We start from the raw sequence: 25,796 nt of genomic DNA, 5'->3' as shown, positions 1-25,796 counted from the left end.
GCTGAACTCAGTAAGAACAAAAAGTAAACCCAGCATATACTTCTACAATACTTGTGCCTCTTCCTATATATTTGAATTAAGCATCACTACCCACCCACTTCCCCAAGTCAGAAGTTTCAGGATCATCTTGCCCCTGCCATCTAAACCTACTACTGTATTTCGAAAAGATTTCCAAACTATACCATACAGTGAACATCAAATGACCATCATGGGATCCACCTCCACCCCTGGCCAGAACTGACTGTTTCAGAAGTTGTTACCTAAACCAACTGATTTCAATCTTAGTCACTCTCCAGAAATCTGAAATGGTTTACTCTATAACTAAGGAGAACTGGAAAGACTGTGGCAGAGACCATTTCTACCATGAGGCACAGAATTCAGCAAAAATTTATCAGTATCAAGAAAAACAAAAACAGAACTAAGAGGGGAAGAAAAGGAAGATAGAAGACTCATTAAAGCATTCATGACTCTAGGTCCAGGTATTTCCTAAAACCCACCTGCACTGCTATATGTCCTATGAGACTCTGCTGCTTTAATAGTGATGAAAGTGAAAGAGGAGAGTGAAAAAGTTAGCTTGAAACTCAACATTCAAAAAACTAAGATCATGGCATCTGGTCCCATCACTTCATGGAAAATACATGGGAAAAAATGGAAACAGTGATAGACTTTATTTTGGGGGACTCCAAAATCACTGCAGATGGCAACTGAAGCCATGAAATTAAAAGACACTTGCTCCTTGGAGGAAAAGTTATGACCAACTTAGAAAGCATATTCAAAAGCAGAGACATTACTTTACCAACAAAGGTCCATCTAGTCAAAGCTATGGTTTTTCCAGTAGTCATGTATGGATGTGAGAGTTGGACTATAAAGAAAGCCAAGCACTGAAGAATTGATGCTTTTGAGCAGTGGTGTTGGGACTCTTGAGAGTCCCTTGGACGGCAAGGAGATCCAACCAGTCCATTCTAAAGGAGATCAGTCGTGAATAATCAATGGAAGGACTGATGTTGAAGCTGAAGCTCCAATACTTTGGCCACCTGATCCAAAGAACTGACTCATTGGAAAAGACGCTGATGCTAAGCAAGATTGAAGGCAGGAGGAGAAGGGGACAACAGAGGATGAGATGGTTGGATGGCATCATGGATTTGATGGACATGAGTTTGAGAAAACTCCAGGAGTTGGTAATGGACAGGGAAGCCTGGCGTGCTGCAGTCCATTGGGTCGCAAAGAGTTGGACACAAATGAGCAACTGAAGTGACCTGAAATCAATTTACATTTGGTTTCTGTTACCTACAATCAATAGTTCCAACTAATATATACTCTTTCCTCCCCATCCTTAAAGCAACAGCCCTAGATCAGATCTGCTTATTTCTCATCTGGAAAAACCAAATTAGTCTCCATAACCCCTGTCTTTCCTGCTCCCTTTCATTCTCCAACTCCCACTCTAAATACATTTAGAGTAATGTAAAGGGCACATCTGGTCACAGTACTACTCTTCTCTGACTACCTGTCATAAAGACTACTTTTACTCCTCTTCCTTCTGACCAATAAAATTCAATTTTATTTAAAGATGTAACATGCCTCCCTTCCTGGAAAGTAAAGGCTTAATCAAATCTCCAATAAGGTGGAAATGAAAGTATTGTGTAGGACGTTCTAGAAGTTAAGAAAAAGAGGGCATCCTCTCTACTGTTATGTAATCTAAGAGGCACTTTTTAAAGACAACAGCATGACAAAACTAGAAGCCTTGGTCCCAGAAGGCCACACTACCATTAAGTTGTCTACCTGATTTCCTTTACATGAAAGAAAAGTTAACTACTTTTACATTATACATATTTTATATTAACCAACGGCTATTCTGAAGCTCTCTAATAAATACAAATGAATCTAATTTGATGATACATTTACTATTACTACTATAAACCAAACTTCATGGTTTACAAAATCCTATCAACCACTACAGCTTCATCTATTGTTTTATATAAGGCAGAGGAACCAGAGATCAAATTGCCAACATCTGCTGGATCATCGAAGAACCAAGAGAGTTCCAGAAAAACATCTATTTCTGCTTTACTGACTATGCCAAAGCTTTGACTATGTGGATCACAACAAACTGTGGAAAATTCTGAGAGATGGGAATACCAGACCACCTGACCTGCCTCTTGAGAAACCTATAGGCAGGTCAGGAAACAACAGTTAGAACTGGACATGGAACAACAGACTGGTTCCAAATAGGAAAAGGAGAACGTCAAGGCTGTATATTGTCACCCTGCTTATTTAACTTATATGCAGAGTACATCATGAAAAACGCTGGACTGGAAGAAGCACAAGCTGGAATCAAGATTGCCAGGAGAAATATCAATAACCTCAGATATGCAGATATGCACTTCCCTTATGGCAGAAAGTGAAAAGGAACTAAAAAGCCTCTTGATGAAAGTGAAAGAGGAAAGTGAAAAGTTGGCCTAAAGCTCAACATTCAGAAAACGAAGATCATAGCATCTGGTTCCATCACTTCATGGGAAATAGATGGGGAAACAGTGGAAACAGTGTCAGACTTTATTTTTCTGGGCTCCAAAATCACTGCAGATGGTGACTGCAACCATGAAATTAAAAGACGCTTACTCCTTGGAAGGAAAGTTATGACCAACCTAGACAGCATATTCAAAAGCAGAGTCATTACTTTGCCAACAAAGGTCCATCTGGTCAAGGCTATGGTTTTTCCAGTGGTCATGTATGGATGTGAGAGTTGGACTGTGAAGAAAGCTAAGCACCTAAGAATTGATGCTGATGAACTGCGTTGGAGAAGACTCTTGAGAGTCCCTTGGACTGCAAGGAGATCCAACCAATCCATCCTAAAGGGGATCAGTCCTGGGTGTTCATTGGAAAGAGCGATGCTGAAGCTGGAACTCCAATACTTTGGCCACTTCATGCAAAGAGTTGACTCATTAGAAAAGACCCTGATGCTGGGAGGGATTGGGGGCAGGAGGAGAAGGGGACGACAGAGGATGAGATGGCTGTATGGCATCACCGACTCGATGGACATTGGTTTGGGTAAACTCCGGGAGTTGGTGATGGACAGGGAGGCCTGGCGTGCTGTGACTCATGGGGTCACAGAGTCAGACACGACTGAGCGACTGAACTGAACTGAACTGAATCTAACACTGTTAAGTTCCTTATAGTTAAATTTACATACATATATACACAAACATACATGCACACACTTTTATACCATGTTCTTTCTTACTTCCATGCCTTTGCTCTCACAATTCCTTGTGCGCACACACCCCTATGTGCAAGGTTGATTCTTACTCATCCTTTAAATCTCAATTCCAGCGTCATTTCCTCAATAAACCTGCATATAAAATCCTTCTTCCCTAATACCCTGAAATGCCATGGCATCATGAGATTACATACTGAAAGTATGTTTCTACTTAATGAGTTCCCCAAAAGTTCGAACTCTATATATTTATATTCCCCACGTATATGAAAGTATCTGGCAAAAAAGTCAGCATTCAATAAATGTGCATTAAAATTAGCTGAACTGACTCTTCCAACAACTCAAGGTAGAGACTTTGGGCAGCAGCCTGCATCCAAGCATTAAATATCAGGCGCTGAATGAAAGAAGCCTATGTGACACAGCTGACAGTCTTCCTCCTTTATACAACAATGACACATGGACCATTCTGTATAGCTCTCCTGCCTCCATTTCATCTGTATTAATTTTGTTGCTAATTTTCACTCTTATTCACTCACCTCACCACTTCAGCATGATTTATGTTCCCCTCCCCAAACACCATGACCTAAGTTCTCTTGCTGATTTTAATTTCAATTCTCCATCTTACCTTGAAGAATTTATAAACTATCAATGTGACTCTTGACCTAAGAGAGGTCCCAGGACTCTTCTTATGTGTAGCCATCATAATTAACCACACTCCTCTTCCCACCTAACAGTCAAAGCCTAAAGACAGAACCAAGACAGAAAAGTGCCACCAATGAAAATATACATATTTATATATATATATGTTATATATGCACATAAAATTCATAAAATTTATATATGTAAAATATAGGCTTTACATGTAATGTGTATATATATATATATATATATAAAAATATGTATATTTCTCAAGGTACTTGAGGACTTCTGCATTGGTCATGAAAAAAATAAATGCCACATCAGATTAGAAATATACAGAAAAGAAAACAAAAGTAGAAAATATAAGAAACAACTGTTTCTAGACATTGACTCTCAGTTGTGCAGGACTATGATCACTGAGAAAAGAGAAACAAGTGAATGTTACAATTACACTCTACTGGTTCTTGCGTGCTGGCACTTTCTAGACAAAGGCACAAGGAGAGGTAATTCAAGCACAGTATGACAATCTCACTGAGTTAAAAGAAATAGAATTTTAACTTCATGATGACTGAGACAGAGTATCCATGAAAAGGAACCTACACAGAGAAAGAGTTCTAGAAAACTATATGAGACCCCTGTAGTCTTTAACTCAATAACAAACTGAACACATTTACAATGTAAGTCCATAAGGATACACAAAGAATAACTACCTTGTAAGAAACAATTATTAGAATAACTACCATATAAGGAACAATTATGCTATTTCCGGCAGAACAATGGTAAAGAATCCATTTGCCAATGCAGGAGATCCAAGAGATGCAGGTTCGATCCCTAGGTTGGGAAGATCCCCTGAGGTAGGAAATGGCAACCTGCTCCAGTATTCATACCTGGAAAATTCCAGAGACAGAGAAGCCTGATGAGCTACAGTCCATGGAGTTGCAAAGAGTCAGATACAACTGAGCACACACACATAAGCAGAGAGATCTCCAGAGCTCACAAACTGCCAGATCAGCAGAGAAACCACAAAACTAGAATTAAAATAGACTGGGAAAAAAACCTAGGAAAAAAAACCGTCGTGGCTCAGCTGGTAAAGAATCCTCCTGCAAGGCAGGAGATACGTGTTCAATCCCTGGGTTGGGAAGGTCCCCTGGAGAAGGGAACAGCTACCCTCCAGTATTCTGACCTGTAGAATTCCATGGACCATGTTAAAAAAAAAAAAAAAAGAAGAATGCTAAAAAAAACAACTAACCAAATGAAGCTAAGAGAAAGAAGAGAAAAAGGAATAAAAACAAATGGGACAAATAGAAAAGGGACTGGCAAGAAGAGAAACTCAAACATATCTATAATTATATTAAACATAAATAATCTCAGCACTGTCTAATAGGATCTTTCTATATCTAAACCACCCAATATGGTAGCCACTAATCCAGCCATAGAGACTTCCCTGGCTGCTCAGATGGTAAAGCGTCTGCCTACAATGGAGGAGACCTGGGTTCAATCCCTGGGTCAGGAAGATCCTCTGGCGAAGGAAATGGCAACCCACTCCAGTACTCTTGCCTGGAAAATCCCATGGATGGAAGAGCCTGGTAGGCTACAGATGTGAAGTCGCAGAGAGTCAGACACGACTGAGCGACTTCACCTTACCTTACCTTAATCTAGCCATATGTGTCTGTGAACACAAAAAAATCTGGCTAGTGAGACTAAAGAAATGATCTTTCAACCTGATAACTTCAATAAATTTTGATTAAAAATTTAAAACTCAATGTGGCTATCACATTATATAGTGGAGAAAATTCCCTAATTTAAAAGGAAGAAATTGATCAGCTAAATAAAAAGGCAAGCCTTAAATATAGACTGTCCACAAGAAATACACTTTCAATGTAAAATAAAGATACATTAAAACTAAAAATTTTTAGTTTATCTTTATTGTATCTTTATTGTATACCTTGATATATCTTTATTTTACATTGAAAGTGTATTTCTTATGGACAGTCTATATTTAAGGCTTGCCTTTTTATTTAGCTGATCAATTTCCACTAATACAGTATACTAACGCATATATATGGAATTTAGAAAGATGGTAACAATAACCCTGTATACGAGAAAGCAAAAGAGACACTGATGTATAGAACAGTCTTTTGGACTCTGTGGGAGAGGGACAGAGTGGGATGATTTGGGAGAATGGCATTGAAACATGTATAATATCATATATGAAACGAGTCGCCAGTCCAGGTTCGATGCACGATACTGGATGCTTGGGGCTAGTGCACTGGGATGACCCAGAGGGATGGTATGGGGAGGGAGGAGGGAGGAGGGTTCAGGATGGGGAACACATGTATACCTGTGGCAGATTTCATGTTGATATATGGCAAAACCAATACAATATTGTAAAGTTAAAAAAAAAAAAAAAAACTAAAAAATTTTTTTAAAAGATATACCATGAAAGCAAAAATAGTAACACAACTAAAAAGGCTTTATTAACATGAGACAGAAGTAGGCCTTAAAGAAGAATATTATCAGAAATAAAGAGGAACATTTCATGATATTATAATCATCAATTCATCAACAAGATATAACTATCCTAAAAGTGTATTTACCTAACAAGACTTCAAAATACATGAGGTAAAACTGACAAAATCCGAAGAAGAAAGACAAATTCACAACACAGAGATTTTACACTATGAATAAACTTTCTCCCAAGTTGACATTCACAGAACACTACAACTATGTATATTCAGTATACAACTGAATATACATACATTTCAATTATATAAGAAATTTTCACCAAGATAGAGCATAGGCTAAGCCATAAACTCAGCCTCATAATTTTTTTAAAAAACTATAAGTTATACATAGTATGTTTTATGACAACTGAATTAAATTTGAAGCCAGAAACAAAAATGAAATGGGTTAAATCCACAAATTACTGGAAAAATTTAAAACTCATACACAGTCTGTAAGTTTAAAAAATAACATAGTCAATTAGAAAATATTTTGAAAAGGATGACGATGAAAATATAACACCAAAATCAGTTACATGGAGATATAACAGTGCTAGGAGAAAAATCTGTAGATTATAAATACTCAATTAGAAAATAAGAAATGTTTAGAATGAAAGACCTATGTACCCACTTCAGGAAGTTAGAAAAAGAAAAGGAAATACAAAATATATAATAGAAAGAAATGGAAATAGAAAGACAATGGAAATCAACAGAATGTACACAAATGGAAAAATCAATGAAACTAAAAGGCAATTCTTTGAAAAAGATGATTAATAAAATTGATAAGCCTAAAACTATACTGACCAAGAAAACAAAGAAAAATAGAAATAGCTAAAATCAGGAATGAAAGGAGGGAACGTAAATTCAACAATTTAGATGACATAAACAAATTCCTTGCAAATCTAAATTACCATAACTCAAGAATAAAGAGAAAACATTTAATACAGATTTTAACAGAATTAAATTTGCACTTTAAGCATCCCACAAAGAAAACACTAGGCCCAAACAGTCTGACTAGTAAGCTTTAACAATCATTTAAGGAAGAAGCCACTCCAATCTTAACACAAACTTTTCTACAAACAGAAGAAAAGGGAATTTTTTTCTAATTCATATGTGAGGCCAGGATTCCCTTAACACTAAAACCCAATATCCCTCATAAACACTGATGCAAAACTTCTCAACCAACTGTGGGCAAATCAAATCATAAAGAAACATATTCAGTAAAATTCACATGTAAATATATATAAATAAAATATTTTATAAAGAAAAATGACCAAACAGTGTTTATCCCAGGAATTCAGCTTCCTGTTACATTAAAAAAGTTAACCTATGTAATTCTTCATGTTAACAGAATAAAAGAGAAAAATCATGATTACATTAATAGATGTGTAAAAGTAATTTGACAAAATCCAATGCTTATTCAATACACCAACTCTTAGAAAAAAATTAAAATAGAGAAGAATTTACTTAATCTAAAAGGGCATACATGAAAAGCCCACAGCTAACATCATGCTTTCAGGTGAAAGATACTTTCCACTTAAGGAACAGGTAAGGAGGTCCAGCCTCATCACTTCTATTGAACACTATACTGAAGTCCTAGCTAGTGAAATAAAATATTAACAAATGAGGTAAAAGGCATAGAGATTGGAAAGAAAAAAAAAGTGTCTTTACTCACACATAACACAATCATATACTAAGAAATCAACCAAAAAAAGCTAACACTAGTACTTGTGAATTTAGGAAGGTGACAAGATACAGGCAAATATGCAAGAATCTATTGTAAAGACATATACTAGCTGCCAATACAAGAAAAACAAAATTTATTTTTAATTCCATTTCCAACAGCACCCCAAGAAAATAAAATATAAAAATATAGCAAAAGATGATAGTAAGACCTCTACACTGAAAATATCAGAAAACTGTGAGAGAAATTTTTAAAAACTTTGAAAGATAGATATACCATATGCATGATGGGTTGCATGACTCTATTTTAAGATATTAATTGTCTCAAAATCGATCTATTGATGCAAAACAATTCCAATCAAAACATCAGTAGCCACTTTTGCTGAAAATGATAAGTGATTATAAAATTTACTTTAAAAATGCAAATATCCTAGAGTACCAAAACACTTTTTAAAAAGAACAAAATCATAGAACTTACACTACTTTATTCCAAGACGTACCCTAGAATTGCCGTAATTAAGACCAAGGAGAGACATGCAAGTCAACGGAACAGAAGAGTCTAGAAATTATCCCACAAATATATATGCTCAATTGTATTTAAAACACAGGAGCCTAAGTAATTTAACAGAGAAAGGTTAGCCTTCTCAACAAATGATGCTGGAACATGTGGAAATTCATATGGAAAAAAATTAAACTTTGACACTTACTACATACCATAAACAAAAATTACTCAAAATGAATTACTGACAAAAAAGCCAAAGCTACAAAATTTCTTGAAAAAAACAAAGGAAAAAATCTTCACAACCTTGAGATGTACAAAAGTTAGGACATCAAAAGCAGTAATGAGGAGAAATTAATGGTAAAAGAACATAATTGATAAACTGGAGTTCATAAAAGAAAACAGAATGGCCAATAAAGATTTAAATAAATGCTCCACATCATTGATCTTCAAGGAAATATCACATGAAATAACTACACACAGTAGGATGGCTAGAAAACTACAAAGACTGAATATTCCAAGTGCTCTTCAAGATGCAGAATAACTGGAACTCTTATAAACTGCTGGAAGGAGTATAAAATGGTCCAAACACTTTGGAAAACAATGGTATTTTTCCAAGAGAAAAACATGTCCACAAAAAGACTTGTAAACATTCACAGTAGCTTTATTCAGTGTTTTTTAGTTACTAAGTTGGGCCCAACTCTTTGCAATCCCATGGACTATGGCTCACTAGGCTCCTCTGCCCATGGGATTTCACAGCAAGAATACCCCCATCTATTTGCCATGAAGTGATGGGACCGGATGCCATGATCTTAGTTTTCTGAATGTTGAACTTTAAGCCAATGTTTTCACTCTCCTCTTTCAGTTTCAAGAGGCTCTTTACTTCTTCACTTTCTGCCTTAAGCGTGGTGTCATCTGCATATCTGAGGTTATTGATATTTCTCCCAGTAATCTTGATTCTAGCTTGTGCTTCATCCAGGCTGGCATTTCGCATGATGTACTCTGCATGTAAGTTAAATAAGCAGGGTGACAATACACAGCCTTAATGCACTTCTTTCCCAATTTGGAACCAGTCAATTGTTCCATATCTGGTCCTAACTGTTGCTTCTTGACTGGCATATACAGGAGGCAGGTCAGCTGGTCTGGTATTCCCATCTCTTTCAGAATTTTCCAGTTTGTTGTGATCCACACAGTCAAAAGCTTTAGCATAGTCAATGAAGCAGAAGTAGATGTTTTTCTGGAATTCTCTTGCTTTTCCTATGATCCAATGTAAGTTGGCAATTTGATCTCTGGTTCCTCTGCCTTTTCTAAACCCAGCTTGAACATCTGGAACTTCTCGGTTCATGTACTGTTGAAACCCAGCTTGGAGAATTTTCAGCATTACTTTGCAAGCAAGTGAGAGGAATGCAATTGCACACTGGTTTTAACATTATTGCCTTTCTTTGGGATCAAATGAAAACTGACCTTTTCCAGTCCTGTGGCCACTACTAAGTTTTCCAAATTTGCTGGCATATTAGTCATATTAGCCACAAACTAAAAAACAACTCAAATGACTCTGAACAGATAAAATAGACAAGCAAATTATGGTATATCTACATACTGTAATATAGCAAAAAAGAGAAAAGAAATACTGATACATGCAATCACTTGAGTTGCAAAAATGTAACGTCAAGCCAAAGAATCACAACATAAAAAAGATTGTATTATAGTCGACCCTTGAACAGTGTGGGGCTTAGAGGTGCCTACCCTCTGTGCAGTGGAAAACGAACATGTAACTTTACAGTTGGCCATCCGTATCTACAGGTCCACATCTGCAGATTTAACCAACCAACTGTGGATTATGTAGTACTATAGTATATATTTCTCAAAAAAGATCCACATATAAATGCACCTATACAATCCAAACTGATGTTGTTCAAGGATTAACCATATATGAATATTTATGCTGCTGCTGTGTTATGCTTCGGAGAAGGCAATGGAAACCCACTCCACTCTTGCCTGGAAAATCCCATGAATGGAAGAGCCTGGTAGGCTGCAGTCCATGCGGTCACGAAGAGTTGGACACAACTGAGTGACTTCACTTTCACTTTCCACTTTCATGCATTGGAGAAGGAAATAGCAACCCACTCCAGTGTTCTTGGCTGGAGAATCCCAGGGATGGTGGAGCCTGGTGGGCTGCCATCTATGGGGTCGCACAGAGTCAGACACGACTGAAGCGACTTAGCAGCAACAGCAGCAGCAGCTGTGTTATGCTTAGTCGCTCAGTCATATCTCACTCTTTGTGACCCCATGGACTGTAGCCCGTCAGACTCCTCTGTCCATGGGCTTCTCTAAGCAAGAACACTAGAGTGGGCTGCTGTGCCCTCCTCCAGGGGATCTTTCCAACCCAGAAATCGAACCAGGGTCTCCCGCATTGCAGGCGGATTCTTTACCACCTAAGCTACCGGGGAAGCCCATGTGAATATTTATATGGAATCCCAATATAGGGAAAACAAATCTATAGAGTGATAAAGCAGACCTATCGTTGGCCAGAGAGGAGGAAGAAGAGGGAGGGTGAGAAAGAAGAGGGAGGGTGAGGAAGAACTGATTGCAAAGAGCCATGAGGAACTTTATGGGGAATGGAAATGCTCTATACCTTAACTGATAGGGCTAACCAGATATAAGAATTAAACAGTAGACTTATTAGAGGATTATTTTATTATTTATAAATTATACCTCAGCAAAACTGATTTTAAAAGTTAAAAAAAAAAAATCAAGAGACTGTGACAGTCAAGACATGCTTTCCAGTCTCACATGGATCTTCAAGGGTTCCCATTTGCTTCTATTACTACCTAAGCAAAGTTGTTTCAAATCTACACAATTTCCTCAATCCCTCTATCCTACTTCTACTCTCAAGTTGTCTTCTCATATGATGATTTTACCTTCCACTTCATAAAGGAAACAGAACATCAAGCATAAATACCATCAATAATCTGTTTGCTTTATTTATCTGCTACTTCCTCTTCATTTATCTGTGTTTATGTACATCTTTATTACTTTCCTGCTAAGAAGACAAGGTGCTCCTCCTTCCATTAAGATTACCCCTTCCTCTGAAACCTTGCTCACCCAAATGCATCATTCTCAAGAATATCTAAGCCTGTCTCCATAAAACATTTTCTCAAAAAGAGTTCCCAACCAACCTGATTCCCCAAACCTTTCCTTTCACTGTCAGTGTAAATTTTTCTTTACTTCTTCAGTCAACCTCAATGTGATGTGGGCACTGAGCATTCATTCAAATTACTCTCTGTAAGGTATGTTATACAACTTTAAAGGCAGTACAAATGTGCATGCTATATGTGGCAACAATAACAACAACAATAGAACAACAACAATAAAAAGAAAACAAAGAATGGGACAGTGAGTCTCTGATAAAGGGAAGCAAGTGCCCTTAATCAAATGGCATAAATGATTAGTCACCCTGACACATATATCCCAGGGGATGGGGATTCTTAACAGCTGTGATACTTGTGTAAATTTCTGATAGTTTTATAAACTCCACTGAAATAAACAACTTTGTATATAAATTTCTTATTGAAGAGAAGATCAGTTTTATCAGATTCTCAATGAAGTCAGCAACTCAATCCCACAATTGTGGAAACATTACCCCTATTTTGCTTTTCCTTTAAGATTTTCCAACTCCCTTTGTCCTGAGCTATATTCAAAAGAATTTTATTTTCTATATAATATTCCTACCATTACAAAACATGCTGGATACTTGATAAAACTATCCAGCTGTATTTCTCACTGTGAATGAAGATGCTTCATTCTCACTGTAAAGCTGTAAAGAACAACACTGCATAGGAACCTGGAATGTTAGGCCCATGAATCAAGGTAAATTAGATGTGATCAAGAAGAAGATGGCAAGAGTAAACATCAACATCTTAGGAATCAGTGAACTAAAATGGACGAGGATGGGAGAATTAAATTCAGATGACCACTGTATCTACTACTGTGGGGAAGAATTCCTTACAAGAAATGGAGTAGCCCTGAGTCAAAAAAAGAATCTGAAATGCAGTACTTGGGTACAACCTCGAAAATGACAGAACAATCTAAGTTCATTTCCAAGACAAACCATGCAACATCACAGTAATTCAAGTCTATGCCCCAACAACTGATGCTGAAGAACGTGAAGCTGACCAGTTCTATGAAGACCTACACCACCTTCTAAAACTAATACCAAAAAAAAAGAGATGCTCTTTTCCTCACAGAGGACTGGAATGCAAAAGCAGCAAATCAAGAGATACCCGGAGTAACAGGCAAGTTTGGCCTTGGAGTAAAAAATGAAGCAGGGCAAAGGCTAACAGTTTTCTCAAGAACACGACAGTAATACCAAACCATTTTCCAACAATCCAAGACACAATTCTACACATGGAGATCATCAGATGATCAATACCTAAAGCAGATTGATATATTCTTAGCAGCTGAAGACGGAGAAGTCATCAAAAGTCAGTCAGCAAAACAGGACCTGGAGCTGACTGTGGCTCTAAGCTCCTCATTGCAAAATTCAGGTTTAAATTGAAGAAAGTAGAGAAAACCATTAGGCCATTCGGGTATGATCTAAATCAAATCCCTTATGATTATACAGTGGATGTGACAAATAGATTTAAAAGATTATATCTGGTAAAGAGAGTGCCTAAAGAACTATGGATGGAGGTTCATAACATTGTACAGGAGGCAGTGACTAAAACCATCCCAAAGAAAAACAAATACAAGAAGGCAAAGTGGTTATCTGAGGAAGCTTTACAAATAGCTGAAGAAAGAAAAGAAGGGAAAGGCAAGAGAAAGGGAAAGATACACCTAACTGAATGCAGAGCTCCAGAGAATAGCAAGGAGATATAAGGCCTTCTTAAATGAACAATGCAAAGAAACAGAAGAAAACAATCAAATGGGAAAGACTAGAAATCTCTTCAAGAAAACTGGAGATATTAAGGGACATTTCATGCAAGAATGGACATAATAAAGGACAGGAACAGTCAAGATCTAACAGAAGCAGAAGAAATTAAGAAGAGGTGCCAAGAATACACAGAAGAACTGCACAAAAAAGGGTCTCAATGACCCACATAAACACGATGGTATGGTCACTCACCTAGAACCCAACGTCCGGGAGCATGATGTCAAGTGGGCCTTAGGAGGCATCACTACAAACAAAGATAGTAGAGATGACGGAATTCCAGCTGAGCTACTTTCAAATGATAAAAAATGATATTGAAAAGGTGTTGCACTCAACATGTCAGCAAATCTGGAAAACTCAGTAGTAGCCACAAGACTGAAAAAGGTCTGTTTTCATTCCAATCCCAAATAAGAGCAATGCCAAAGAATGTTCAAATTACCATACAATTGCACTCATTTCCTATGCTAGCAGAATTATGCTCAAAATCCTTCAAACCAGGCTTTAGTAGTATGTGAACTGAGAACTTCTAGATATACAAACTGCATTTAGAAAAGGCAGAGGAACCAGAAATCAAACTGCCAACATTTGTTGGATCGTAGAAAAAGCAAGAGAATTGCAAAAAAATATCTGCTTCATTGACTACACTAAAGCCTTTGAATTTGTGGATCACAACAAACTGTGGACAACTCTTAAAGAGATGGAAATACCAAACCATCTTATCTGTCTCCTGAGAAACCTGTATGGGAGTCAAGAAGCAACAGTCAGAACCAGACATGGAACAATGGACTGGTTCAAAATTGGGAAAGGAGACCGACAAGGCTGTATACTGTCACTCTGCTTATTTAAATTAAATGCAGAGTACATCATGTGAAACACCAGGCTGGATGAATCACAAGCTGGCATCAAGACTACTGGGATCAACATCAACAACCTCAGATATGCACATGGCATATCTGCCACTTTAATGACAGAAAGTAAAGGGGATCTAAAGAGCCTCCTGATGAGGGTGAAAGAGGAGAGTGAAAAAGCTGGCTTGAAACTCAACATGAAAAAAACTAAGACTGTAGCATCCGGTCCCATCATTTCATGGCAAATAGAAGGGTGAAAACTGGTAGCAATGACAAAATTTATTTTCTTGAGCTCCAAAATCAGCACAGATGGTGACTGTGGCCATGAAATTAAAAGATGTTTGCTCCTTGGTAGGAAAGCTATGGCAAATCTCAGAAGTACATTAAAAAGCAGAGATATCACTTTGCTGACAAAGGTCCATATAGTCAAAGCTATGGTTTTCCCAGTAGTGATGTCCAGATACGAGAGCTGGACCATAAAGAAGGCTAAGCACCAAAGAATTGGTACTTTCAAATTGTGGTGCTAGAGAAGATTCTTGAGAGTCCTTTGGACTGCAAGGAGATCAAACCAGCCACTCCTAAAGGAAATCAACCCTGAACTGGAAGGACTGTTGCTGAAGCTGAAGCTCCAATACTTCAGCCACCTAATTCAAAGAGTCAACTCATTGGAAAAGAACTTGATACTGGCAAAGACTGAAGGCAAAAGGAGAAGGGGGCAGCACAGGATGAGACAGTCAGATTGTATCAACAACTCAATGGATATGAATGTGAGCAAACTCCAGGACATAGTGGAGGACAGAGTCTGGTGTGCTGTAGTCCATGGAGTAGCAAAGAGTCGGATACGACTTAGCGACTAAAACAACAACATTCTTATATAAAACAAGCTTTCGTGAGCCAATTATCATCTCAGGGCATACTGCCAAAATTTAATTTCTGAAACTACAAGAGGGCCAGACTGGACTGACTTTTTGGAGTCCAGTCTGGCCCTCTTATGAAGACTCATCTGTATAATCCTCTGAAGAGCATACCTAGGAGTGCAATTATCACTAAACACCTCCAGCTCATCTCATTAAGCACCACATACTTTTCTCTTCCTGAAAATAACCATGAGGGTTTGCCTTGCTTTCCTTTCTTTTGTGAGTCCTCTCATCCAAAACCTGGCTAGAGACACAACAGATCCAGCATTCTCTTCCTTTCTGTCCCAAAGATAAATATACAAATACAACCCATTTTAAACACTTAATTGTTAATGTCTATGAAATACAAACTGAAAAGTCTTGGTACTCTTTCCCTTATTTTATGGTACTATTTTTACTCCCCTTTCACTCTTTCCTGTTTCTCCTAATTTTCCAACTGCTTCTACTTAAAATCCTTTACTTGCTGTCTGCCTTCTCAGTATTGGTATTCTTCCTTCTTTTCAATTTCCCAAGGCAATTCATCCATTTTAATGGCTTTAAACAGCAATGACTCTCCAATCGTATCTTCATCCTCTAGCCCTTATCTAAAACTTAAGATCCGTATTTCTACCATTTCCTGTACACCTCCAAGTAGATGACTCCCAAGCATTTTCTTGGGAGTGTACCTTCACTAGTAATATTTCCTAAGTTCTCACATGTATTTTAGGTCCCCATATGTTGCTCCTTTATATACTATATTCTCAAGTAGCTTCTTTGGTTAGTTTTAGCACATACTTACTGATGAACTGTCGGTTGACTCATTTTTTTCACACTTTTGTTTCTTGCTCTTTTTTTTCTTCTCTTTCTTTACTTTTTTTGAATGCTTGTCTTTTTTCTTCTTTTTCTTCACACGGTCTTCCTATAAATAATCAGTTTGAAGAGGCAAGAATTTAGTTTTAGCTTACTTTAAAAAGTAAGTATTTTGAGGAAAAGATCTATGTCCTAAAACACTTTAAATCTTTCATGAGAGGAGACAAGGAATATGATTAAATAAATAGCTTCTTCTAAAAAATTGTGACATGCTTCTATAATATATGCACTACTAATAAACCATATAACTAAAATTTCTTGGAAAAATACAAGGAAAGTTTAAATTTATTTGTAAATATATTGACAGACAGATATAATCAAACATATATATGAAAACACAGTGTGTATATATCTCCTTCAACGAGCCCAAGAGAATTTATAGATTATGAACCACATGAAATCTAACAAGACAGCATAAACTGTGGGAAGAGAAAGCAAGAATTGAGACATCCCCCTTTAAAAAAAAAAAGCATCACATTAAGTTTAAAACACATAACACTTTAGATCCATAAACTTAACACAAGTGGACTGGAAACTTGGATCTAAGCTTTCTACCAGCCAACTCAACTAATACAATCTTTCCAATATCATGTCCAAAATATTAATATATACTACTCTAGCCAGAGAGACAAATATTCAGTACTGTCAACTATGTGGTATTCATTCTGTAACTTGTAAAAAAGAGTTTATAAACTTGTTCTTCCAGTATTAACTTGAATAAGTGCAAAAAAAAAAAAAAAATAAGCTTACACCAAGTAAGGCTGCTAGTATTTACCTGTGAGATTTGTTCAACTCTCTTAATCACATCAGGTAGCATCCATGTTTCCTCACCCCGAAGTCGTTTCAGTTCTTTACGCCTTTCTTCCTTTTCAAAATTGGCTTTAGCCTAAAACCGTGAAAAAAATAAAAATTAACAATTGACCCACCTACTTCTCACTAAAAAAGCAAAACAGAAACCTCCCCCACTTTCATGTAAGGCTCACCACAATTTGCTTCTATCAAAGTCTGTGTGCATGTGTAGTAAGACACTTCAGTCATGACAGACTCTTTGCAACCCCATGGACTGTAGCTTGTCAGGCTCCTCTGTCCATGGGATTCTCCTCACAAGAATACTGGAGCGGATTGTCATGCCCTCCTCCAGAGCATCTCCCCAAACCTTGGGACTGAATCCGCATCTCTTACATCTCCTGCACTGGCAGGTGGGTTCTTTACCACTACCACCACCTGGGAAGCCCCTACCAAAGTGTAAGAAAGATTAAAAACAACAAATTCTCCTTCCACATTACCAACTGCATTATCAGTTAGCAATCACTAGTGAAATGAGCCAGACTTCCCTGGTAGCTCAGCTAGTAAAGAATCCGCCTGCATGTGGAAGACCTGGATTCAATCCCTGAGTTTGGAAGATCCCCTGAAGGAGGGCATGGCAATCCACTCCAGTATTCCTGCCTGGAGAACCTCATGGACAGAGGAGCTGGGTGGACTACAGACCATAGGGTCACAAACAGTCAGACACGACTGCAAGAGGAAGCAAAGCACAGTACAGTGAAATGAGCCACCAAGCAAGGACAGAATCTTGGGACCTACTGTAGACCTCTTCCTCTCCCCTAAGCTCCCTACCTCAAAAATGACTTGAATCTCTTTTCCCTTCGATATCCCACTGATAGTGCCTGATACTTCTGTAACTGTTAGGAGACTGACCTCCATACCTTTGGTCTGCAACATCCATAATCCTCTACCCACACCCTCAAAATGCTTCAAAAAGAATCACCTTTCTAAAAACAAATGATCATATTGATAAGTTTTTATCATTCAAAAACAGTCAAACTAAGTAACAGCTTCCTAAGAAGCTGTTCCTGCCTTTTCATTTTCTCCCCAAATTTCAAAGCTAGGATTGGTCCTTCTCAAAATTCTATACATAGCTATACTATAAAATTTATAATAGTTTACAAATCCACTCCCTCCAAAAACTGCCTGAAATATCAGAGACAAGGATGAAGGATATTTATTATACACATATATTACGTATGCTGAAATCAGGGACCACCAACCTTTCACTTCTGTAAGACTTATTGCCCTTTTCTTCCCCTGTAAAATCTGACTGCAGTCATTATAACTTCTTCCTGTCTCCTATACCGGTTCCTTATTTGCATTTAATAGAGAAGGAAATGGCAACCCACTCCAGTGTTCTTGCCTGGAGAATCCCAGGGACGGGGGAGCCTGGTGGGCTGCCGTCTGTGGGGTCGCACAGAGTCGGACACGACTGAAGCGACTTAGCAGCAGCAGCAGCAGCATTTAAATGTGTTTTAAACGGTTATAGCTTAAAAAAGATAAAATAATGATCATCACTTGTTTCACCTTACATTGTTCTCTAACTACAACTTTTCCCCTTCACACTTCTTTTCCCCTGCCACACTTCTCACATCTTATGAGCTAAGTCAATAGTACAGTTTACTTCCTTCCTTCCTTATTTTACCTCTACTCATTTCAATCTTAATGAAAAACACGTTTCTCAACTTTTTCGAGGGGCTAAATTTTTTAGATCTCTGTCTCAATCGCTGTTTGGTTCAGTACGGGTTTGCAATAAGCCGGATAACTGACACAAATAACTTAAAAGGAGAATGAAAGGATCTACTCTAACGTGCCTCACACGAGTTTCTGAAAACGGAAAATTTCATTTCAGATATAGCATGAGGGAGGACTCAAGCTGTAAGATATGCAGGGAAAACAGTGGGGTCCCTCGAAAGTGCGCAGCACAGGTGATCAGGTGCTAGAAATGTCAAGCACGGATGCTTTTAAAGATAAGGAACGTCAGAGGAAAGAAAAGAAGTTTTCTGGAAAAGAATATGAGCAACTGGAGCCTTCCAGAGCATCTAAGAGGCAAAGGATACCCAATAGTGTGTGAGCATCCCAAAGGAAAACATCTATCCCCACACAACTAGATAAGGTAAGATACTAAGGAAATGAATCAAGAAAGGGTGCGGGGAGGCAGGAGAGCTAGACGCCTAACTCCCAGAAGGCCTCCACCGGCAATTCTAAATGATTCCCAAAGCCTCAAAACTGAGGTACCTGGCGCAACACCTCGCTCCTGGCACTTCGAATCTGTTCTTTACGCTCTTCGACGCTACTCTCACTTTCAAATCTAACCCCGGCAGCCGCCATAGTTGTTGTCGTAAAGCTAGGAAGCCGGCACAAAAATCTCGGTTTACGACTGTCGTAATTCAGTAAACAAACCGGGACTTCCGACTAGAGGGAGGAGGGAATCTGCTCCACCAAAAGAGCATGCGCAAACTGTTGCTTATTATTTCGGTTAATATCTAACCCTTAGGTTCGGAGAAGGCAATGGCGCTCAACTCCAGTACTCTTGCCTTTAAAATCCATGGACACAGGAGCCAAGTAGGCTGCAGTTCATGGGGTCGCTGGGAGTCGGACACGACTGAGCGACTTCACTTTCACTTTTTACTTTCATGCATTGGAGAAGGAGGTGGCAATCCACTCCAGTGTTCTTGCCTGGACAATACCAGTGGCGGAGAAGCCTGGTGGGATGCCGTCTATGGGGTCGCACAGAGTCGGACACGACTGAAGCGACTTAGCAGCAGCAATAGCAGTAGGTTTGGAAGAAACAGAAGGTTAAAGTCAAGGAGTTACCCTGAACAGGACTTGTGTCAGCGTACATTTATTACGCAGTTTGCACGGGACTGACGGCATGTCACAGCTGAAGTGAAGTCGCTAGTCGTGTCCGACTCAGCGACCCCATGGACTGTAGCCTACCACACTCGTGGGATTTTCCATGTGATTTTCCAGGCAAGAGTTAAGTCAAGGGGTTACCCTCCTTCGTATATTGGGGTTGCCCTGAACAGGACTTGTGTCCTCATACATTTATTACGCAGTTTGCACGGGACTGACGGCATTTCACAGCTGAAGTGAAGTCGCTCAGTCGTGTCCGACTCTTCACGACCCCATGGACTGCAGCCTCCCAGGCTCCTCCGTCCATGGGATTTTCCAGGGAAGAGTACTGGAGTGGGGTGCCATTGCCTTCTCCTTCAGTTCAGTTCAGTTCAGTTCATTTGCTCAGTTGTGTCTGACTCTTTGCGACGCCATGAATCACAGCACGCCAGGCCTCCCTGTCCATCCCCATCTCCTGGAGTTCACTCAGACTCATGTCCATCGAGTCGGTGATGCCATCCAGCCATGTCATCTATCATCCGCTTCTCCTCCTGCCCCCAATCCCTCCCAGTATCAGAGTCTTTTCCAAGGAGTCAACTCTTCGCATGAGGTGGCCAAAGTACTGGAGTTTCAGCTTCAGCATCATTCCTTCCAAACAACACCCAGGGCTGATCTCCTTTAAAATAGACTGGTTGGATCTCCTTGCAGTCCAAGGGACTCTCAAGAGTCTTCTCCAACACCACGGTTCAAAAGCATCAATTCTTCAGCACTCAGCTTTCTTCACAGTCCAACTCTCGCATCCATACATGACCACTGGAAAAACCATAGCCTTGACTAGACGGACCTTTGTTGGCAAAGTAATGTCTCTGCTTTTGAATATGCTATCTAGGTTGGTCATAACTTTTCTTCCAAGCAGCAAGCGTCTTTTAATTTCATGGCTGCAGGCACCATCTGCAGTGATTTTGGAGCCCCAAAAAAATAAAAGTCTGACACTGTTTTCCACTGTTTCCCCATCTATTTCTCATGAAGTGATGGGACCAGATGCCATGATCTTCGTTTTCTGAATGTTGAGCTTTAAGCCAACTTTTCACTCTCCACTTTCACTTTCATCAAGAGGCTTTTGAGTTCCTCTTCACTTTCTGCCATAAGGGTGGTGTCATCTGCATATCTGAGGTTATTGATATTTCTCCCAGCAATCTTGATTCCAGCTTGTGCTTCTTCCAGCCCAGCGTTTCTCATGAAGTACTCTGCATATAAGTTAAATAAACAGGGTGACAATATATGGCCTTGACGTTCTCCTTTTCCTATTTAGAACCAGTCTGTTGTCCCATGTCCAGTTCTAACTGTTGCTTCCTGACCTGCATACAGGTTTCTCAGGAGGCAGGTCAGGTGGTCTGGTATTCCCATCTCTTGAAGAATTTTCCACAGTTTATTGTGATCCACACAGTCAAAGGCTTTGGCATAGTCAATAAAGCAGAAATAGATATTTTTCTGGAACTCTCTTGCTTTTTCCATGATCCAGCGGATGTTGGCAATTTGATCTCTGGTTCCTCTGCCTTTTCTAAAACCAGCTTGAACATCTGTAAGTTCACAGTTCACATATTCCTGATGCCTGCCTTGGAGAATTTTGAGCATTACTTTACTAGCGTGTGAGATGAGTGCGATTGTGCGGTAGTTTGAGCATTCTTTGGCATTGCCTTTCTTTGGGATTGGAATGAAAACTGGCCTTTTCCAGTCCTGTGGCCACTGCTGAGTTTTCCAAATTTGCTGGCATATTGAGTGCGGCACTTTCACAGCATCATCTTTCAGGATTTGGAATAGCTCAACTGGAATTCCATCACCTCCACTAGCTTTGTTCGTAGTGATGCTTTCTAAGGCCCACTTGACTTCACATTCCAGGATGTCTGGCTCTAGGTGAGTGATCATACCATCGTGATTATCTTGGTCGTGAAGATCTTTTTTGTCCTTATCTCCCCTTAAAACTTTCTGCAGTGTGCTTGGTTCGGGCAGATTAAAGGTACATGTTGCAAGGATTTCTACCAAAGTGCCCTTATCGAGAAAGAGGTTTCCCTGTTCTGGAGGAATGGACTAAAGGAAGGCTGGCCAGAAAGACAGTGCAAGTTAGCAGGAGAGAAGACTTGCTTTGAAGAGTCAGCATTTTGCTTTGGTGGATTTTTTTTTTAAGCACAGTATATGAAAAAGTCATGTGAATTTTGCATTGCACTTCATAATTTATACTTTTTTAAAGTGTAACATTTTTTCTGACCTCATATTGTTTGTTCATACTGTCTCAGTAACAAGTGAAAAAAAAAGGAATGAGTTTTTTTCTTCCCTTTCCAGAGAATAAAAAAGATAAAAGAGAACAGCGAGCAGGCCTGAGTATTCCTAGTTTTGTTTTTTTTGTTTGTTTGTTTTTGTTTACTGTAACAGCTTCTAACTCTGAATGTAACTAAATTTGCTCTTCTGCCCCTTAACTCTGCAGGAGCTACACTTCACACCTATTTTCCTTTGACTCTGTGTTAAATACATCCACTATCTGGTGTGAAGGAGAAGAGGGCATCAAAGGATGAGAAGGCTGGATGGCATCATCAATACAATGCACAAGAACTTGGGCGTGGGAGATGGTGAGGGACAGGGAGGCCTGGCATGCTGCAATCCATGAGGTCGAAGAGAGTAGGACATGACTGGGTGATTGAACAGCAGCATCTGGTGTTTACCCTTACAATACCCTTCCCCTTATAGTTACTTATCAGAAAGAAGGCTGCAGAACCACCCAACTGCCAGACTCAATTGCTGGATTACTAACACCAGCCTATGGCTGAAAAAATGCAAGGAGAAGAAATCTAGATTCTAACACCATTTCCTTTAGGATGGACTGGTTGGATCCCCTTGCAGTCCAAGGGACTCTCAAGAGTCTTCTCCAACACCACAGTTCAAAAGCATAATTTCTTTGGCTCTCAGCTTTCTTTATAGTCCAACTCTTACATCCATACATGACAAGTGGAAAAACTGTAGCTTTGACTAGATGAACCTTTGTTGGTAATGTCTCTCTGCTTTTTAATATGCTGTCTAGGTTGGTCATAGTTTTTCTTCCAAAGAGCAAGCATCTTTTAATTCCATGGCTACAGTCACCATCTGCAGTGATTTTGGAGCCCCCCAAAATAAAGTCTCTCATTGTTTCCCCATCTATTTGCCATGAAGTGATGGGACTGGATGCCATGATCTTAGTTTTCTGAATGTTAAGTTTGAAGCCAACTTTTTCACTCTCCTCTTTCACTTTCATCAAGAGGCTCTTTAGTTCTTCGATTTCTGCCATAAGGGTGGCATCATCTGCACCAAAGAGGCAGCTGGGGGAAGTCAATAGATAAGATTTTGGTGAAGGAGAGTTCAATGCAATCAAGTTCTTACTTCACAAGAGGTATACTGCTACTCACAAGGATCTGACGTCATCAAGAAGCCATTTAGTGCTTTTCTAGATATGAGGAGATGCAAGGATTAGGATCATGAAATCAGGTCCTAAAAATATCCAACTATCTAAAGACTGGATACAGGAGGAGAAGGGGATAACAGAGGGTGAGATGGTTGGATGGTATCACCAACTTAACAAACATGAGTTTCAGCAAGCTCTGGGAGATTTGAAGGACAGGGATGCCTGGCGTGCTGCAATCCATGTGGCACAGAGTCGGACATGACTGAGTGACTGCTACTACTACTGCTAAGTCACTTCAGTCGTGTCTGACTCTGTGCGACCCCACAGATGGCAGCCCACCTGGCTCCGCCGTCCCCGGGACTCTCCAGGCAAGAACACTGGAGTGGGTTGCCATTTCCTTCTCCAATGCATGAAAGCTAAAAGTGAAAGTGAAGTCGCTCAGTCGTGCCCAACTCTTAGCGACCCCATGGACCGCAATCTAAAGACCTATCACCAGATTCCCTGAAGCACAGAGTGCCTTATTCTACCCTGAACTCTCTCTAGGGGTGTTGAAGGTCAACAGCTGCAGCAGCACAGATGGTAAATGCCCTTGTTGTTCAGTCAGAGGCAATGCTTTCGTCTAGTGCCAATTTGTAGTTGACAGGTAAGCGCCAACTTGTATTTGACAACATAAACTATATTGAGGTATGTTGACTAAAGAGTTATTCACAACCTAAAAGTCAAGAGTTAACATTTTATTGAACGGAAACTTGTAGGATTTCAAGCCTAGGAGACAGTATCTCAACTAACCCTGATAAACTGCTCTGAGGAGGCAAGGAGAATAGTCATGATATACAGAAGTTTTGCAACAAATGGCAAACATCAAAAGATGATTAGTTAAAGAAAACCAGATATGTCAAGTTAAGGGATTTAGCACTTTTCTATGTATGGAAAGATGCAGAAGTCTAGGCTCTTGAAATCATTTCTTTGATATGCACCTCAGCTATGTCCTGCCAGTATCTTATGTTTCCATATTCTGAGTTTCCTCAGGATTCACCATGGGGAGCAGCCATGGCCTCTAGATGGCAAGTATTCTTTTCTTCCCAGAGATTCCCTCAGGGTTCAGCAGCTCACCATACACTGTGGCTATAATGTCTGATGACTTCGACCTTCTTTGTTAACTGATATGGCAAGTGATATTCCATTTAACAGGTAATTATGCTTTCTTTTCAAGTTTTATAGAACTGAATTTGTGTTTGCAGGGAACTTTCCAAGGAGTTTCTACTTCACCTATCTGTGAAAATCTTTTTTTTTTTTTTCTTCTTACTTTTTATTTTGTATTGGGGTGCAGGTCAGGAAGCAACAGTTAGAATTGGACATGGAACAACAGACTGGTTCCAAATAGGAAAAGGAGTATGTCAAGGCTGTATATTTTCCACCCTGCTTATTTAACTTCTATGCAGAGTACATCATGAGAAACACTGGGCCGGAAGAAGCACAAGCTGGAATCAAGATTGCTGGGAGAAATATCAATAACCTCAGATATGCAGATGACACCACCCTTATGGCAGAAAGTGAAGAGAAACTAAAAAGCCTCTTGATGAAAGTGAACGAGGAGAGTGAAAAGTTGGCTTAAAGCTCAACATTTAGAAAACTAAGATCATGGCATTCTGGTCCCATCACTTCACAGCAAATAGATGGGGAAACAGTGGAAACAGTGTCAGACTTTATTTTTCTGGGCTCCAAAATCACTGCAGATGGTGATTGCACCATGAAATTAAAAGATGCTTGCTCCTTGGAAGGAAAGTTATGACCAACTTAGACAGCATATTTAAAAGCAGAGACATTACTTTGTCAACAAAAGTTCGTCTAGTCAAGGCTATGGTTTTTCCAGTGGTCATGTATGGATGTGACAGTTGGACTATAAAGAAAGCTGAGCATCAAAGAATTGATGCTTTTGAACTGTGTTGTTGGAGAGTCCCTTGGACGGCAAGGAGATCCAACCAGTCCATCCTAAAGGAGATCAGTCCTGGGTGTTCATTGGAGGGAATGATGTTGAAACTGAAACTCCAATACTTTGGCCACCTGATGCGAAGACCTGACTCATTTGAAAAGACCCTGATGCTGGGAAAGATTGACGGCAGGAGAAGGGGACGACAGAGGATGAGATGGTTGGATGACATCACCAACTCACTGGACATGGGTTTGGGTGAACTGCAGGAGTTGGTGATGGACAGGGAGGCCTGGTGTGCTGCAGTTCATGGGGTCGCAAAAAGTCAGACACGACTGAGCAACTGAACTGACTGACTGTTGACATCTGTATGCCTTCTTTGGAGTCTGTTTAGGTCTTCTGCCTATTTTTTGACTGGGTTGTTTGTTTGCTTTATATATATTAAGGTACATGAGGTTTTAAAAAATATTTTGGAGATTAATCCCTTGTCAACTGCCTCATTTGAACATATTTCCTCCCACTCTGAGGTTGTCCTTTCATTTTTTTATGGCTTCCTTTGCTGTGAAAAGATTTTAAGTTTCATTAGAGCCCATTTGTTTATTTTTTTTTCTACTTTAATTACTCTAGTCAGGAGAATGAAAAAGATTTTTCTGTAATTTCTGTCATAATGTGCTCACTATATTACCCTCTAAGAGT

General features: G+C 39.3%; 1 protein-coding gene across 5 annotated transcripts in view; it reads right to left on the bottom strand.

Moving 5' to 3' along the window:
• CWF19L2 (CWF19 like cell cycle control factor 2) overlaps positions 1-19,283 on the bottom strand; it is a 144,760-nt gene extending 125,477 nt beyond the window's left edge. For 3 of the 5 annotated variants that reach the window (XM_019975527.2, XM_070803356.1, XM_070803355.1), the window contains exons 1-3: positions 19,144-19,283; positions 16,853-16,963; positions 16,007-16,126 (exon numbers count right to left, since the gene is read on the bottom strand). In XM_019975527.2, coding sequence (XP_019831086.2) covers positions 16,007-16,126; positions 16,853-16,963; positions 19,144-19,236 — 324 coding nt within the window. In that variant the 5' untranslated portion in view covers positions 19,237-19,283. Of the gene's footprint in view, positions 1-3,836; positions 3,953-13,658; positions 13,711-16,006; positions 16,127-16,852; positions 16,964-19,143 lie in introns of those variants that run through there. The other 2 variants (XM_070803358.1, XM_070803357.1) reach the window with 2 other exon arrangements.
• Positions 19,284-25,796: the final 6,513 nt, after the last annotated feature.

Source organism: Bos indicus, chromosome 15, assembly GCF_029378745.1.
Source record: "Bos indicus isolate NIAB-ARS_2022 breed Sahiwal x Tharparkar chromosome 15, NIAB-ARS_B.indTharparkar_mat_pri_1.0, whole genome shotgun sequence".
Taxonomy (NCBI): domain Eukaryota; kingdom Metazoa; phylum Chordata; class Mammalia; order Artiodactyla; family Bovidae; genus Bos; species Bos indicus.
The sequence above is the reverse complement of the archived record's forward strand: the minus strand, read 5'-3'. Positions and strand labels throughout refer to the sequence as shown.